General features: G+C 35.7%; 1 protein-coding gene across 1 annotated transcript in view; it reads right to left on the bottom strand.

The window, feature by feature from the left end:
• The window catches only part of LOC138106384 (PHD finger protein 14-like), a 163,578-nt gene that overhangs the window by 24,788 nt on the left and 119,776 nt on the right, over positions 1 to 19,014 (bottom strand). The window contains 1 exon segment of the mRNA XM_069006910.1: positions 8,320 to 8,433. Coding sequence (XP_068863011.1) covers positions 8,320 to 8,433 — 114 coding nt within the window.

Here is a 19,014-nt window from a genome sequence, read left to right as displayed (position 1 = left end):
CAGTGTGAGCCCTAATATTTACACTGCATGCAATGACCAGAGAATGCATTAGCTTAATTTTTCACTTAAATATTACAGGTAAGAGAGAAGACAACAAATCCCTCAGGAAAGAAACAAAAAATAGAACATTAAGAGTGTGCACATAATATATTGAAGAAAGAAGCTCCATTTACTTTCCTCCAGGAAAGAACTTCCATTGTGTACCACACATGCCACACAGGAAATGACAATAGCAGCTGATATGGCATTGCACCACGCCACATCATGGATATCTCCAAGGAGCACAGTCAAAGCTGACCACGTAGTGCACTGAAGTGTACTTCAGGTACACTGAAGCTTACTGACACCAGTACAACCATCAAAATCCTCAGCAGGTGGAAACATCTCTAAACTTGAGCTTCTTGCTATTTTCCCGCCTAAAGCTTGCTTAATTCTAATTTTCTGATCAAATTTCCACTCTCTTCCTCTATCAAAAAAAAAAAAAAAAAATTAAAGCACGTCATTGAAGCTGAAAACAAAGCTGTTCCTTCCTCAGAATATAACAAGCTGTTTAATGCTCCATAACATTTTAAAAAGGGACAAATATAACAACATGCTCTTTTCAAATTGAATTTACAAAAATTTATTTTTTTTGTAGGCAAGGTGTTAAAGAAAAACAACATGTCTTATAAAATATACAGTAGCTGTAATTTAACTGCTTCTTCCTATCCTATCCATTTTAAAAATTGTTTCAGTTTTTTTTTCTAAATAAAAAAGAATCAAGTATAATTTAAGGAAATACTTTTTTCTCTTTGGAAAAGAGAAAGACTCTTTTCTCTCTTTCTCTTTGGAACACAATTCCAACTTATCTGTCTTCAGAATATGAATACCAATTTGTACACAAGTCATCCTAAATGCCACTGCCTTCCTGCTTTCAATGCTGCTATTTTTCCAGAGAATATATCCACAGATCAATGACCCTTTCATGTGATCTGGAAATGCCAAAGAATAATACCTCAGGGAAAATACTGTTTTCACTTGAGTTAAAATATTAATTTTTACAACAGAAAGAAAGCAGAAATCCTAAAATATTTGAGAATGCCATCCGGAAAATGTATAGACCTGGCAAATAAAAAAAAAAAAGAAGTAATAGAGAACTAATAATTGTTCACAGGAAATAATTCCAAACTAAAGCCATAGTAATATTAATGAATCTCACAGATTAATAAACTGCTCATTTGGCAGCATTCACTGTAGCACATTTTTGCATGTTTGGCCATTTTTTTCTTACTGTTTATTAATTGCAGCTATTTGGAATTGATGATCTCCAGGGTACTTATCATTGCTTATCAAGACTGATGAATGCATCCCAGATGCTGGAGTCATGTGGAGGGTCTGTCCATGCACAGGATCTGTGCTGAAATCCTCAATGTTTTCCTGCAGTGAACTTTCAGGCTCTCCTGACAACGGAAATGCAGCTGACAGAGTAAATTCCAGGAGTGTCTCTCCTTTCCCCTCTATCACTGCATGAGAAAGATTCTTATGCTGATGTGTGAGTATGCACACATGATGGGATATTGCTTGCTGCCCTGTGGGGTCTTCCAATCTTTTCCTCTACCCAAAAGGAGAGTGTGATAACAGATTATAACAGGTAATGAACTTTGATGGTGCACTTTTCTCTGTAGTCCATGTGTAGACAGGATTTCTGAATTCAGTCATTTGGGTACTGGGGGAAAAAACTTCACAACAGTTATTTTCTCAATTTTTAGCATGCTTTTAAAATTTCTTTTAGAAATATGGGTGAATGTCAGGCAATAAAGGAGAAAACTGTAGAGATTTTAATTGTCTCTGCTTTGGCTATTACACAATAGATATTTTCGTCATCTATATATAAAGTATCTTTGTGAAATCCTTTAAAATATGATTTCAAACCAATGAATGCCACTTTCTATTTGCCTTTAATTTCCTCTCAATAGTAAGTTCATCAGAGTGTAACAATTAACTAACTTAATTAAGCTAACTTAATTATGTTCTTTCATAGGTCAATATGTAGAGCTACTCAGATTAATAGCAGAGCTTGTAAAGTTAATCTTCTTGTATAATGCAAATGATGCCCAGTCATGTATTAAATACCTTCCTGAATAACAGATGATATAGGACTAAATGTACTTTAAAGAAGGGCAGAGACTGTGAAAAGGTTAAATAAAGAAAAATGTCTTGGATTTGTGGAAATTTTGAACAGATCTAATTCATTTTTTAAATTAATAATGTTCTTCTAAGAGGGACCCTCATTTCATAAGGCCATTTACAGCTTAAATATACATAAATAAATTTTGACTTCAAAAGCAGAACTGCATGACAGCATTTTCCAGCCATCTTGCAACCTTTATATTTAGTTATTAAGAAGATTACATAAAACAGTCATGTGAAGAGATTAGAGGGAAAATATGAATTTCTAACTCCAGACCATTTACATACTTAACTGTATTTCCCAGTTTATTTTACAGAGGAACCACTTCAATAGTCAAAGGTATTATGTTCCTTTTCTCAGTTCATTATAAATTCACTTTTAACACAGTTAGAGGCTAAGGCTCTTTAGGCATGTGGCTTACCACTTTTGTTCTGGAATATTAATGGAAACTGAAGTAATAATAATAAGAATTACTTGTAGGAGCATGAAAAGTAAAATCAGACAAATCTCTTGTGTGCCAAATAATCTGAATAGGTGATCCAATTCCCTTGTTTAGATAAATGAGTCTGATGGCTGGAAGACACACTCTGACAAGATGAGTTGGATTATGGGCCAAATCACCCTTAAGTAATTCCAAAAGGAACCAAATATCAGTCTTTTCTACAATGAATCTGACTTAGGTCCAGAAAATACTCGAAATGCATTCCAATTCCAGATCTGTAATCTGCTGCAACTCTTCCACTGTCACTGAGAGAAAACAAAGTGGAGGAGTGCAACAAACACTATGCAATAAACACCTTAGAGAATTTTTATTGTAAAGGAGTGTAAAGGAAAAGACCCCAGAAGTATGAAAACCACCACTGCTCAGAAGTTTTAAAATCAGAAAAAAAGTACTAACAAATGCACTAGGGAGATCCATCCTATGTCTACCAGGATATGGATGACACAGATGATTCTAATGTTTTCTTCTCTTTGTTAAAGTATGTAATTTGGTGTTTGTGGTGGTTTTTTGTGGTGTTTTGTCTGTTTGCAGATCTCAGTATAGCAGCACATTCAAAGTACAAATCAACCTGTGTTCCAAAATCACAATCCAGTATCACTATTGGAAATATTACTGGAAATAAAGGGAAATTATTTACCTACGATAAAAAAATAACTAGTAAGTTATCACTTATGATTTTTCATCAGAAAACAGACTTCTAGGTCCATATAGCATGAACATTTACAGTTACTTTTCTGAGTTGCAAAGTTCCCCAGAAATTAAACAAAAAAAATTCGTGTTCAAGACTAAATAGGAGTCCAACTCACCCTATGTCAGTAACTGTATTTTTTTTTAACTAGCAATGGGTCAGAAAGAATGCATTTATAGCAACAACTGTCTGACACAAATATTCTACTAAATGCATTCAAGCCAGCAGCTACACAGAATAGAAGGAATATATTGTTATGCCTATGAAGTTTAGAAAAGAATGCACAGGCTTTTCACAAGTGCAAGCATAAAAGCTGTGCATTTATACATACAGATAGATACACAAATATATATTTTATCTAATATATTCTTGTGTTCTCTAAGAGTGAAAATCATCTGTCAACTTCTTGATGGTGTTTATTCTTCACGATGATTATTCTCTGAAATGAATTATGTCAGTGATGGAAATTCACTTATTTCATAGTCTAATAATAGCAGATGGAAAAAATATCACATGAACATTATTACAAACTTTCCTATAAAATTACTTCCAATTCAATCATTTCAGAACATGCTACATCATACCTTGTTTAAAAAGCAAAAACCTCAGTGTAATAAAATAGCATAAGAATGGATTGGATTCACTGCTGATGAAGTTTATAGCTTTGGGTTTTAAAAAAAAGAACTCCTTTTGTACTAACTTGGAATGCTAAAGGGACTTGTTGGGAGATCAAGGAAGGAGGATAAATCAAGAAACAAAAGACAATATAAGCTGCCAATCGTATTAATAGAAATTAAGCAACATTTCCTTCACTTGTATAGGAAATAATGCAGTTAAAACTGAATTCTATAACCCTTTTACGATGCTTGTACCATACTTACAACTAATGGCAGATGACTTAAGTGTGGGACACATCTTTTTCTATCAAACAAATCACTATCCCTTAGCTGCACGTTACTTATGGAAAAACGTCTGTGCTCTATTCAGATAAACTGCAAGCTGCAACTGGATGTCTTATAGTTCAGAAACAGGTTAGGGGGTATCTATCCTAATCCTTCTTTAGCTGAGAAACACAACGCTTTGCACAGCTTTTATAGTTTGAATACAGCACCCAAAAAGCACCACAGATACATGCTATTCAGGTTCATATGCTACCAACACATCACTCATATTTTACCCTGAAGTACTTTCTTTTGTAGGGAAAAGTAGGGGTTTGTTGGTTGTTGAATTCATTTTTCTATCCAAGAGAAAGGATAGCACAGCTTTTCCTCTGTATCTGTACTGTTCTGGCAATGCAGACACTAAGAAAGAACAGCTCTGTTAGCCTCTAGGCTTACACTATTAAAACATGATTAATTAATATGCCACAGGATTGGCAAAGGAAATTAATACACATAACTCATGTACTTCTATTTCACTTCTAATTAAGCAAGAGAATATGCCTCTTAGGAGACTCCCATTTAAGGGAACTGTCAGAATCAGTATTTTCTCACTTAGACAACAAACCACTGACATCATCCTTCCCCATGGATTAAAGTGCTGCATATGAGAAATGGTATCAAGATAAAGCCCACCCATGTTGCTCTTTAGAAACACGAAAAAGGGAAAGTAAAACTACTTTAACAACAAATCTTCACTTTCTTCAGCGTCTCTGTATATCCCTCAAAAACCTACTTAAACATATGTACCAAATAGGCTGCAACTGTCAGATGCACAGTGAAGCTGACCAGAGAAAACAGAAGTAAGGGCCATAAAAGCAGATTCACCTGCCTTTCAACTTTATTGAACAATTGCAGTGTTATTCAAGCAAGTGTATTTGTACATTTAAAACATTTTGGAAGCTCTGCATCTTAAATAATCATGGCATCCAGAGAATTTCCTTTCATCCATTCATGGTAAAGAATGTGTAGTATCAGAGAAAAAAGGGCATACTAATAGTGATGTAGTTCTGAATTTTGAAAGGCTTGTGGGAACAAAAATCCTATCTTAAGCATTATCATGGGAGAAAAACTGCCAAAACGATATAAACTGCTTGGAAGGTCTAATGAAATTACACTGAATTTAGGATGACACACATCTATCCCCTTCAAATGCATGAATTCGTCTCTCAAGGCCACTTTTCAATTCCAATTCTTAAAAAACCCCATGAAATAGATACAACATTAACTTATCAATCGCAGAGAAAACATCCTTATTTTAAGATGGACACAAATTAGAATTATTCAAGCATTCAAATCTATACAACTTAAATTTTATGAAGGCTTGCACAGCTTTTGGAAACTGACAGTAAAGTATCTTTCTAACTCTAAAGTTAGTTCAGTTACTTTATAACCCAAAATGTTTCTGCATCTGAAATACACCGATGAATACACACACTTTCCTGAACCACTAACAGGTGATTCAGGACACCAGTTCACAAAAAGTTCACAGTTGTGATCTAAACAATCAATATGCTAATTATTTCTGCAGTGGCTTTTGTCCTATGCCCCATAGCTGGACGCTGTCCTGATGCTACACAGAGTTAAATCTAATTTTAGAGCATCAAAAGAGACTGGGAAGAAGGGCAGCAGTAAGAGGAGTGGATACCATCCTGCCCTCCTGTTGAGTATCACTCAACATTCGACCATCGTTTCTATTAGGAGGAATGACTAGACAAGCAAAACAAAGCCTCATTTGGGTGATCAAATTACATCCCACAAATATCATCCTGCTGATGACATGAGTAACGGAATGTTAGATTCAGACTGTCCTACCTAAGAGGAAGACAAATTGTAAGCAGGAAAACATGTGCTTTATTCAAATTAATGTGGCAGCTTGTGGGATTTTCCACACTTTCTCCTACTAGAAGTTGTGTGTCCTCACATTTGCAAGCCCAAGACTCTTTTTGAGCACCACTTTCCACAACCTTCTCAATTTTTCTCCACCTTCCTGAATCCCTTTGCTGTTAGCCACCTCGCCTTCTTTAATCTTTCCTCATATTTCTCTTTTCCATGGCTGCATTTGAGCTTTTCTTTAACAACTCTCACCAATACTGATGGTTTGAATTCAGATGAGACATAAATTACACAAATAATGCACCAGTCAGTAGTCAATTCCAAATATTAACTCATTAAGCAGATACTGAAAGATATACCAGAAGACTTCAAACAAAATTAAAAAAAAAAAAGGCATTAGTTGAAGTCAAGCTCTGCAAACACTTTTTGGACCTGTTTTTTAGGGTGTTATTCACAAATGTTTATCATGCTGACTTACCCATGAGTAACTTAGATGGGTTGTTTCGTAGTGGGTTCTGAATTTGGAAATTCAGCATACTGGTGCTCTCCTCTCAAGGTTCCCTGCAAATCCAACCACAAAACTCTTTCTGACTCACCTCTCTCTCTTGTACAAACTGCAGTAAATATGATTGAAGAAAGTCTCATTCCCTTATATAACACATGATCCCACATTCAGTATAACAGCCTCAACATAAACTACTACTGAACTATTTAACAAAATTTGAAAGGTGCACTTCCATCTTTTGATTCTCTGCAGTTTCCTCTCCCCCACAGCTGAGCAGCTTTTAAAAAGCAAAAACTGTATACCCATCCTCCTCTTAGTCACCTTTTATTAACTAACCATGTTTCATTCCTCTTTCTGCAGCACTTTTCTTCTCTTTTTATTTTTAAACATTATCTGTGCTTTCATTTCTCCAGTTGAGTGAGGTAAATTGACAAAGCTGAGAATTAAGAGGCAGATCCTATGTCTCTCCACAGACTAGAGGTCCCTTTGCTACTCAAGAATACATAAAAAAGCATTACTAAAAGCTTGTATTACTCCATTCTCAAGACTGCTTAGATGTGATAACCTGACTTTCCATCTTGGAGTATGTAGTTGATAGCCCAAAATAAGTCAATTTACTTGGTCTTAATCCAGGAGACAATCTTCAGAATTCTCCTGGCCTTGTACTCTGGACCTTCCCTCTTCAGACAAAGTGACAAGACTATCAGAGAAATGAAGACGTTTATCTAAAGGCTGCACCAAACTAATAAATGACATTATATCTCCTATGACTAGCATTTCATGCTGTCCTTTAGTGTGAAGATTACAGTCAAAAGAAATCTCAGGAAAAAAGCAGGAAAGACTAGTCTTTATATTACCTGGTACTTGACATATTTTTAATAGTAATAATATCAACTAAACTGTTTGAATAGGCCGAGATTAAGTGTTAAGGCTACTATAAAGGAAAGACTTACTTCTCACAGGAAGGGTTAATTTAAGGATAATAATGGTTCTGTGGGAAGACAATTGCTACCATGAAATGAATTTATGATCCTGAATTCTACAACCTCTCCTCCAGCTATAGTGTACTGTGACAAGGATGCATAGCAGGGACAGAAAACACCTTAATTCATTGGCTATCCTATGGAACTACCTTACAAGCACCTTTGATTAACACAACAGGAAGTATGAACTTATGATCATACTACATCACTTTTTCGAAACCAAGAGAACAAAGAAAGGCCCAGTATCAGGAAGAGTCTTTCCCTTGCACAAGCCAGAAGTTAGACATATTTAAATTTTGTGAAGGATGATAAAAGGTTTATATCTACCTATATACCTATGTACAGATTCTATTTCTGACTCTTCAGTGTAATAACGTTTATTTAGCCAGAATCTAACAGGGCTCCTGTTACTGTCACGGTGTAAAAGACAGGAACAAGAAAAAAAAAATCCTAATTACTCACAGTAAGAAACAGCATTTAAAAAGTAGTATATGTTATGGAATGTACTTGTAGGTACCATTAATAATAGTCCCGAGTTTTACCTTGGTCTTGTGTGCTGTTTATATGGGAGGATAAGATTGAGCTCGAGCTTTAAAAAGTCTGTTACTAGTAGTACAACACTAGGCATGAAAAACAGAGTCAAATGTGTATTCCCCAACAGTTAATCTTGGAAAAGAATAGACACAGAATGTCCTACCTCTTCTGGACGTTTCTGTGCCACCGATATCAGCTCTTCAGAGCTACTTCTTGAGGTAGAGGGTACCACGTTACCCGGGGCCTCTGAGACCACCTCATTTGACGGCTCGGAGTCCTGAGGGCAAGACACAAACAGACCCCTCAGCAGCATGTTGATGTGGCACGCCAAGAAAATGAGACTTTTCAGAGGTACTGTGCTTTAAGCACAGAGAGAGAAATAAAAAATACTCGAGGTCTGACACTCTACTCTTTTTACCCTGGGCAACTTCTTCTGCTCGAGTCAAAAACATCTGTCACATATTTTCTTAGAATAATATTTTCTTCAAGAGAGCATTTTAAGACTTTTAAAATAGTTATGGCATTTCAGAATTGCGAAGTTCTGAATAAGCATGGGTTTTTGCCCATACCTACCCCTGCCACTAAAGGAAGGGAATATTACATTTCATCCACTTATGGCAGATGGATGTTTCTGCAAAACAGCTGGAGCCATGCTAGAACAATCCCCAACAACTATATTTTACCAATCACTGCAAACCAATATAGCACACAACCTGGTAAAGTTAAAGAAGTTAGCAGAGTTTGCTACCTTTTAGTAAATTTAACATTACAGTAAAATATATAAAAATTCTTAAGTAATTTACATTCTATTTTCCAGATTGCCTTGATTTTGCCATGCAGCATGACTACATCATTCAGAATAAAACCCACTTTAATACCTTCACTGCTTCACATGGGGGTTTTGATAACTGCATAGATTGAGACATTTTAATGCAGAGAAAAAAATCCATTAGTTGGTACAATCTCTACTGTGCTTGTCATAATGCTCATTACAGAAGATATTTTAGATGTCATTGCTTAGCAAGCAGAAGATGTGCTTTTGATATATCACTTTCTTTCTACATTCATTAATTGCAAGGAAATCAAGATTATACTCTCCGAAACTGCAAGCTGCAAAGCTCATTATTAAGTTTTCAAACATAACAACCTCTAAAAAGTAAATTAAAATTTCGTAAGGATAATATTCAGCAATTGCAGTTTAGCCCAATGTATGGGAAGGGAAAGTGATCCCTGGTCCAACAACCATTACTGAATCACACAGAGAATCACAGGTAAGACCAGATACTGTAAAAGAATTAACACATGGAGGCAGTTCCCAGAGACTGCAAAGGGGAAAAAATACCTTCTGAGCTTAAATATGTCCAATAAAGCTTTTTTACACCTTTCTTGTTGCATCACCTCTCTGTGACTTAGAAAAAGGATATTCTGGCCCATTCTGTGGCTTGCCACCTTAATTTTAAGGTTTGGTATGAGGAAGATATTTTAGGAAAAAAAACAGATTTCAGAAAAAAAAATAGCTTTTATTGAAAACTAAAGAATACCATCAATTAAAATGTTAACAGTGAAGTCCAACTGCCATTGCACTGAACTGTTTTATGGGCATATGCCCATGCTGGATCTATGGAACAAAAGGAAAAATGAGATATTCTTGGAAGAATGCCAGCCAAACACAGTGAGCTGCAAGGAGAAACATCTCTAGCATTCTGATAATAAAAGTCTGATTTTCCCCATGCTGTATATGCCATCAAAAGGAACTTTGCACCATGTTCGTCCTGACAGCTCACTAGTTTCCATGGACTTGTACAAGCAAACATGTTCTCTCTCAAAGGCCACTTTTGTTTGGTCCTAGTGAACTGTGATGATAAGAATCTTTCTTCTTGTTGAGCCAATTAGCCATGAGCTAACTCTGAGTATAGAACAGTACTGTTTTCTCCTTGAGAAAGTTAAATCAATGCCATGCAATTTATCAGCTCAGTATGTTTCCAGAAGCTCTTCTGTGCTACTTACAAAAACAAAAGTAACAAACACATCTGCTGGAAGAAAATTATATACTTGTCTGAATCCATTGGTTCAGTGATTTCTCTCTTTGAATTCTGCTTGTATTTTGTGCCTCAACAAGCTTTTGTTATGCTGTTATTACCTGTGGCCAGATAATGGTGGCAACCCTTTTCTGTTACTTGCTTTTTTAAAGTAATAGAAAGTGTTTTCCAAAAATTATCTGAGCAACTACAATCTAGTAAGTTTACATTCCTGGTACATTCCTTTGTGTCAACAGGTCCATGGATTCTTTTTCACATCAAATCTTAAACATCATCTTTGCCAGCAGCTTGGCCGTGCTTCTCAATAGCTCTCTTAAGAACCAGCTGGCTAATTTAACACTTCCATTTTTAGGGAGATGGATAGAAACCAAATTTACTTTATTATTCAGAAACCAATCCAAGAAAATATGCTTCCCTTTCCAATTGCACTGGTTTTATTATCTCTTTTCACATTGTTCAGTTGGTCAAAGCATGGAGCTAATGACACCAAGGTCATGGGTTCGATCCCAGTATGGGACATTCACTTAAAGAGTAGGACTTGATGATCCTTGTGGGTCCCTTCCAATCCAGACTGTTCTCTGATCTAAATAAGTAACACAGGCAATCTTTGTTGTTCTGAACTAGTTTGGCAACATGTGAAATACCGCTTTCATGAACAGACAGATTCAGTAAGTGGAATGAGATCCTTTCATGGAAGGTACCACAATGAAAATGCTGCAAGGTGCAAATGAGAACTTTTACAAAGCTGCTTCTAGGTGTGTTATGAGTATGTGGCCAAGTCAGCAACAGTTCTGGTTAGAAATCCTGGTAGTTTTAGTTGTAGTCTGGCAAGTAAAACAACCTGAAAAAGTATGAGAATAATTTACACTTGTAAAGGAAAGGCAAAAAATCGGTACCACTGACCTGAATCAGTATTTTTACCAAAGAGGTGTTAAAAGGAAAAATGTACTTTAAAAAAATTAAAATTTATTGTCCTAAAGTCACTTTATTATTTTTTCAAGGTCCTGCATGATGAAAACAATGACAATGGCATCATCATGGATCTGTAAGCCTCAGCTGTAGAAGTGATGGAAGTGGTGGTTTACGGACATATAATTTACAAAGTAAGTGTTTTGGTACATGTCTTTTCTGGTGCTTAAGCCCTTCCCATTTCATTAAATTATTATTAAATTTTCTAAAATACACAGCAAAAATCACAAATCTGCATTTTCAAGTCAGACAAATCAACACATTGCTTTATAATGGATTACTGTATTTAGTTATATTAATTATTAAATTATGGGGGAAGGTCACTAAATGGTACTTCCAGCTTCCTTAAATTGTAGAAATACGTTGTGAAAACATAAGTGCCCTTTAAACAAATAAATTCCAAATGCTCAGTAATATATTTTTGCCTGAAAAATGCAGATTTTGATCAAAGCTCCTCAGAACATGGTCCTTCCTGGACTTACAAAACCTTGAAGAGGAAACATGAAAGGTGTAGACATTCTGCTATGTTTATGCAAGAAAGACAGCCCTGCTTTTAACTATGGCTCTTTTCCTGTAACCTAAATGTTCATGCAGTTTAAGATAACAAAACTGCATAGGCTTGATCATTTTCTTTTCTGCAAAAAATAATATTTTAATTATATGTTGACACAAATACATAACAAATCAGATACTATAGTCCTGGGATGGAATCTTCTTACTAGATTTGTCAATATTCAGTTCTCTCCCTCCCATCATTCCAGTTGGTATATTTGCTCTTTGCATCTACCGTACAGGAGCACACATTGTGCTTTTAGTTTTGTCCTTTTCTGTGAAGAAGTAGCACTGACACACTATGCTGAAAAATCAACAGTGCATACAGAACAGATGTGGATTTCATTTGCAAGCCACATGAAAGTGATAGATTTCAAAGGGAGATGTTTGTGTTTTATGCTATGCTGATGTTGTGGCTTAATTTAAGAATTTCACTATTCTCACATTACGCTTTTCAAAAACCAGACCTTTAATCCAAGACTGAGAGACATATACAGATATGCATAGTATATATAAATAGGATACAGATATGTATATAGAGATGTGTAGTCACAGGCAAGGCACACCGTGAACATCACAGTAGCAAAATGCTGTATTTACCAGGCCATGTTACTGTCAGCACAGATTCTGACTCAACAAAATAGAAACCCGACATTGCTTCTTCTTTTGAAGAAAATGGAGAACTGACGCATATTTTTATATTTTTAAAATATGCATAAAATATTTTCCTCGAAAGCACAAGAATTTCCATTTGAAACACAATGATGGAAAAACAGTGTCTTACAATGGTGTTCATATCAGCAGCCTAACAGCCACTACTTCTTCTATTGCTTCTTTAAAACAAAACTAAAAAAGGATTTAAACAAATCCTTTATAGATAATTTCAAGCTGGCAGGTTTGAAAATATTATGTTAACTCTGCATCATTTTTCACATATCATCCTTTACCTTGGTCCAGTTGAAAATTACACAAGTCATAAATTAGCTTTAAACAAGTTTTGAATCAGCCTGGAACTAGTTTTCAAATTAAAGAGCCGTCAGTATATTACATCGTACTGTCATTTTATTACCCCAATCAATTCTGTGTGGCCTGAGGTAGAAAGAAAATGGATGCTGTCTTCATTTGCAAAGGGTTTATCTCTCACACCAGGCTGCAAAAACATGACTGCAGTAATGAATTGGAAGCCAAAGTTACTAACAAAGACTTCTAACAGTAACAAAGTAGAAATATTTGTCCCCCTTTAGACTCACAAAAGTGAGGGTGGGGGAAAAGGCCTTTCTGAAACATGAAAACAGCTTCTTACAGCTGAAGCACTATGGGATGAAATTAGCCCATTTTTATTGAAATGCTAAAAGTGCTTGTAGCCTCACAGAGTGTCATTTCCAGTGCTGCACAGAACAAGCCTTCCTGGGTCAGACACACAGTGCCTCTCCAGCCCAGACCACAGAACACCTCTCCAGCAGCTGAGCAACCACTCCTACTGTTTTTGCTCTCTCTTACACCCCAGGGGCATACTTTGAAAGTATTCGAAACATCTTAGTCAGAATTTCAGAAAATCTGCTGCAGACAAGATATCTGCAGCTCTCCACAGTTCACAGGTGGCCAAAGTAAATCCCCAGGGAGAAATGTAGAGTTTATCTCAATCTACTCACAAGTGAGATCAATCACTTTGCCATTCCTCAGATTTTACCCTGTGCTAGTTAATGAAGCAAGAATATGGGCTTTAGACTTTTAAGTCATGCTCCACAGTTGTAAAATTTCCCTCCCTCTTTTATTATGCCTTTGTCATTCTCTTCATGGTGATTTTATTCAACATCTGACAATCTCCTCTCTTCATCTGCCCTCTCCAAAGATAGGAAATTACAAATGCAACCTCTAACATCCATGTGCTAACCTCCTACGCTGCCAGTCACAGAGGCAACACTGTTGTTATGTCCTTGCCTATTTTTTCTCTCTCTGGAGAAGGCGACGATGACTTCTATGTTTATGCATTGTTAACACAAAAAGGTCTCTTTCTCAGCTCACTCTGAAACCACTTCAGTTCAAGCAATAAACCTTAAGCTATCTCTAAAACCTCTGCGTCTTTTAGAAACAGAAACAAAACTAAAACCTTTTATAATTCTCTGTTTTCCAAATATAGAAACTAAATTACATTTTTAGCCTCACACTAGTTTTGCTCTTTTCTTTCAAATACCTTGTGCAATATGAAGGAACTAATAAAGGTACAAGTTTCCAATAAATACCCACTTGTTCCAATTTATTATCCCCTTATCTTCCAATAAACTACAGCACTGATGAAGTATGCTTGCATCTTTGAAATATAGCCAGATTTCCACATGCAAAGGGGGACTTCCCACCTTTACTGTTGTTTTAGAATAAACACACTACTATTGTTAGTATTTTATTAGAAGTGTTTGATTAAAGTACAAAAGGAAATAGGGTCATCTATTTTCTCTGGGTGCCTTCTTCAATGGAAAAAAAAATCATTTACATATATTTAAAACTGGAAAGAGCACTTTCAAAACTTTTCATATCTATTCTTCTAACTTTATCACATGCAAATAGAAACAGCAAACAGAAGAACATTTTACTTCTTGAAGGTATTATCATTCACTGACCTCTGGAACCTGAATTAGTTTCCCCTTTCTAACTCACATATTTTCTACATTTCCATTACTCAGTGTACTAATCCTACCTCTCTTGGGACTCAATTCTCCACCTTCTCAATTAAAGTCTCCTGGATTATTGTATTTCCCTTTTACTTTCTCACCATTCACTATTTCCCAACATTCAATAGCTATTCTTTTAGCTACCCTTTCAATAGCTGCCTTTTCAGACCCCAGAATTCTTTGAACTGTACTAAAAATCATCTCTTAAAATGTTGTAATTAATAAAACTACATTAGAATACAAAAAAGGGAATTGAACTTCAAGTTATAGCCACTCAACACACTAAACTGATCCTGTATGCATAAAATAAGGAATATAACTTTTCTGTTACTGTCATGGATTAAAACTACTGATCACAGATACGGTACGGCTTAAACTATTGGCAAAAATTTCTGTATGAACATGTATATCATCACCAGGAATTTTCAGAATTTCTTCACTAAAGGGCAAAACCCAATATCCATCTTTTTTGCTTTGTGTGTGTTAAATGTCCTATGTCTTGCATAATTTGGTAATTATCTGGTGCACCAGAGCAACAGATTTTATATGAATATCTTTTTGCAGGATATTAATATACTGGCAAGACTGCTGTACTATGCCATTATCAGTGCATGTAAGGGTAATTCAATATTTTCTCCCTTTTTTTGTCCACACTGCTTCCTTCCTATATATTTTTCTGTTCTTTTTTTTTTTTTTTTTGTATTATGAATTAGGGCTCAGGCAGATACTATAGCCTAAAAAGTTATTTTTATCCTAATTTTATTCTTTACAGAATTTAGAGAAGTTACTTTATTTAGTTCAAAAAGCCTTTTATGACAGTGCACACATAATTTATTACAGCTGGATCAGGATATTTCATTTTCCCTGTGCCTGTTTGGTACAGCTCTGATCTCTTCAATCCTTTTTTCCACCACCCAAAAAAAAAAAAAAAACAAACCAAACCAAACCAAAAACCCAAACCCAAACCTCAGGAGCTGCAAAACAAATTCTCAAGCACAGCACAAGCATCTACAGCCACAGTAAGTGCGGACTCCGACATTGCCGCTGTTGTCTCTCACACAGGTGATGTGCAGTTCACAGACTATGGGTCTATGTAATATTAATCTGGTACTCTGGGTACATCTTTATTGTGTAGCTGTATGCATGTTGCATAGCAATTACTGACTTCAATATATTTACAAAATTACATGGGCACCTTACACCCAACATTTAAAACAAGATTTTCTAAACAACAGATGTACAAAGTCATCTGGTATCACTCCTGGAGGGCAGGGCTGCAGCTACAATAGCTCCATTAGTAAGGCTACATTTGCAGTTGCCTCCTTCCTTAAGCAATGTTTTATTCCTTCAGAAATTATCAGGGGCAGATCATAGCAGATCCATTCATATAGTCTCTCTAGAAGAAAGTTTTAACCAGCTATATTTCTTTTCAAGCCATATTTAAAATGCTCCAAACTTTCCATGCCTTTGGATTACTGAGGCAGTGACAACTTGGGAGTAAGGTACACCAGCAAACTTACTTTCATCTCTTAGGGTCAAGCTGCACATTTGCACTATTTATGGTCAAAACAGTTTGCTTTAGTCCACTTCAGCAGCGTGGGAGAACGCATACACAAAATTTGCTCACAATATTTAGTTAATTCTTAACTTGAATGAGAAGATTGAACACTTGAGAAGATCTCTGCTCCAAAAAGCAGCTGCTTTATTCTAACAAAAATAGAATGTAGCTCAGAAAAGACTTTCTTTCAACCACACAATCTTCAGATATTACGCATCAGCATGCAGAGTGTTGTCTGTCAGATGTTGGAACAAAGCTTTAAATTGTACCATCTAACTTAATTCTCAAGACAGGGTCAGCACATTCATAGGGTTGTGGGGTTCTTTTTCATCTTTGAGAAGTCCTTTAAGTAATATTTATTTAGCTCCTTCCATCTTCATCAGCACTGATTCTTGCTTTTCAACTCCTTGAAGTCCAGATTTTCCCAACATAATGCAAAACAGGGTTATATTAAAATGTGTGATCACCAAAAGCATCAAAAAATCGTCAAAGGCTACTTCTTAAATCACTACTTGTTTTCATCTCTCCCCACTTCCAGAATTTTCTTCCAATAACAAGATGAAAAAAAAAGGAAAGGGAATAGTATAGAAATTAATAGAAAAGAAATGGATTGTTCAGTACATCCTTTTTTTCAGTCTAAGTTTATTACACAAGTTTTATAGCTTTCTATAATATCCTTACATGGGACCCACCTGTTTTTCCAGACGTTTTCTGTAAGTGCTCTACCCTTCTCTGGGGAAAGGCTTTTAGTGTGTCCTTTAAATCCTCCTTTCCACTTTGCTGCAATCCTATTTCTTAATTCACCCCATTCTCCCAATAAGGGTTTCTGTGTATTCTCTGAGTGGAATTTTCTCATTCTTACGAATGTGTGTGTGCTTACAGCTCTCCTTTTACACCAAGGGTGCTTCTTGCAGTCCCATTGTTTTTGCCATCATGCTTTTCTCACTCCCATTCTTCCTGTCTCTCTCTCTTCTGAAAAACTACCATCATTTATTTTCAACTGCTAAAGCAGAAAAGCAAAACATTAATTCAAAGCTAGAAAAATATTTTTTAAAGAATGAATTATCTGTAGAAAAGCTTTCTATAAAAATGTTTCCTTCCTTCTAAGATCTCTGATATCTGAATGTGCCAAATTAAAAAAGTATCTTTTACATCCTTTGTAACCAACAAATGTCAGGAACACTATTTTGTGGCTGTCCTTGATTTATTCATTCACACTAGGCACTAGGATAACTTTTTTTTAAATTGCCATGTAACTTTATATTACTAAATAGAGATACATACTCTTATTAATTAAAGTAGCCAGCTTAAACACTAGGATATTTTATGCTGGCACACTGAGCTGCACTGACAATAGGATGTTTACTAAAAAGGGAATGAAGAGCCCGGTTGACACAGTTTAAGATGTGATATTAATCAGCCATCTTTTGCTGAGCTCATAGGAAATGAAAGGTTACAACTACTGCTGCAGCTTTAAAACATCCTCATAAAGGCCTGGAAATTCCTTTCTTCCCTAATTAAGAACACTGCAAATGACACATGGAATGGTGAGGCTAAATTCACACAAAATGTCAACTTTACTGCCTTGTTCCTAGAAGTGTATTTATATTTTGCCTGTGGTGGTTTTTTTTCTTAAGATTATTTCTACCAGATGAAAATTCCTTTTTATGTTTCTTATCTGTACTAGAAAACATACAGCAAGTCTCTTACTCTTAAATATGGTTGCTTAACACTGTAGATCAGACACTTTCAGTTAAAAGTATACAGTGCTTATACAAACAGACAAATGATAAAATTTAATACTCTAGCAATATAGATCTGTGTATTAATTCTTAGGCTTTTGATCTTGACACTACTAATACAATATTTCCACAAATTATCTTATCAAAATAGGAATGAAACAACTTTTTTAGTAGATGAAACTAAAACACAATATACCTTTGATACAGTAAAGGCAAGAGTCACTTCATACCAGGAAACTGAGGTGTGACAGGAACAGCTCTTTAGAGCAAAGCAGTTGGCGTTGAGGACCAGCCAGACGCAGAATACATATTTCAAAGATGCAGCTAGTTTGGTCATGAACACAGCATGTCCATTAGCAGTCAAGAATACATCCTAGGTTTTAGTGCCCCTTGACAGAAACTCACTTTGCACACTCCTAAAAACACTCCATAATGTGAACCAAAGCATAGCCACTGGTGGCAACTGGGTGATTCATTTCAAAAATGCATTTCCGACCTTAACCAAAATGTTAAGATAAATATACACGGAAACACCTCAGATTAAAATCCATTAAAATCAGCATACCAGAATGTAGAACCATTTAAGCTAGGAGTTTGCAAAATAACAGGGTATTTTAAATACCATCTTTATTCAGAGTTCAGCAGTGTTAGCCTGGACCACCTCCTCCTGAGATTCACTGGAAGCTCTCTGGGTTTTAACAGCTGTCCCTACCTTTTCCCTTTTTTTTCCCAAATTAAAAAAAAAAAAAAAAGAGAACATAAGAGAGACAGACATAATTTATGCTGTACTTTCAGACAATGGTTTGACTGCTTCCCTGAATTAACTGGTGAACACATTCCATATCATAATATCATAGGGAAGATCTCAGTTTGCTTCTCTCTTCCTCTTCTTAAGAGGGTTCAAAATAATCTTCCCAAGGGAGTGCTTAAACCATTTTACTATTATTTAGCTGAAGCAGGTTGTTTTGCATGGAGGGATGAGTCAGTGGGCAAAATGATTCATTCTGTATTAGCCAGGGTATCTATTGTCTTGTGACTGTTACTACTTTTATGTAAAGGAGCTTTTCAGTCTCTCTTTATGATATACCCAGAAATCACATGAACAACAACAATAGGTCAATAGCTCATTCAGTAAGAGAATAAATAACAGGTTAATAAATCACAGCTCCCGAATCTCAGTCTTTTTGTATTTTCTCGTAATTACCTTTAAATGTAAGATTTCATTACATGAAATCAGACATTTCAAGACCTTCAAGAAGTTCCTTACCACCAGCAAGTTACAAAACAAAGTATTTAGAACATAATTGTGTTTGGAAATTCCTCTGTCTT

The sequence above is a fragment of the Aphelocoma coerulescens genome, chromosome 2 (assembly GCF_041296385.1).
Source record: "Aphelocoma coerulescens isolate FSJ_1873_10779 chromosome 2, UR_Acoe_1.0, whole genome shotgun sequence".
In the NCBI taxonomy this organism is placed as follows: Eukaryota; Metazoa; Chordata; class Aves; order Passeriformes; family Corvidae; genus Aphelocoma; species Aphelocoma coerulescens.
Note: the sequence above shows the minus strand (reverse complement) of the source record. Positions and strands in the feature narration are given on the sequence as shown.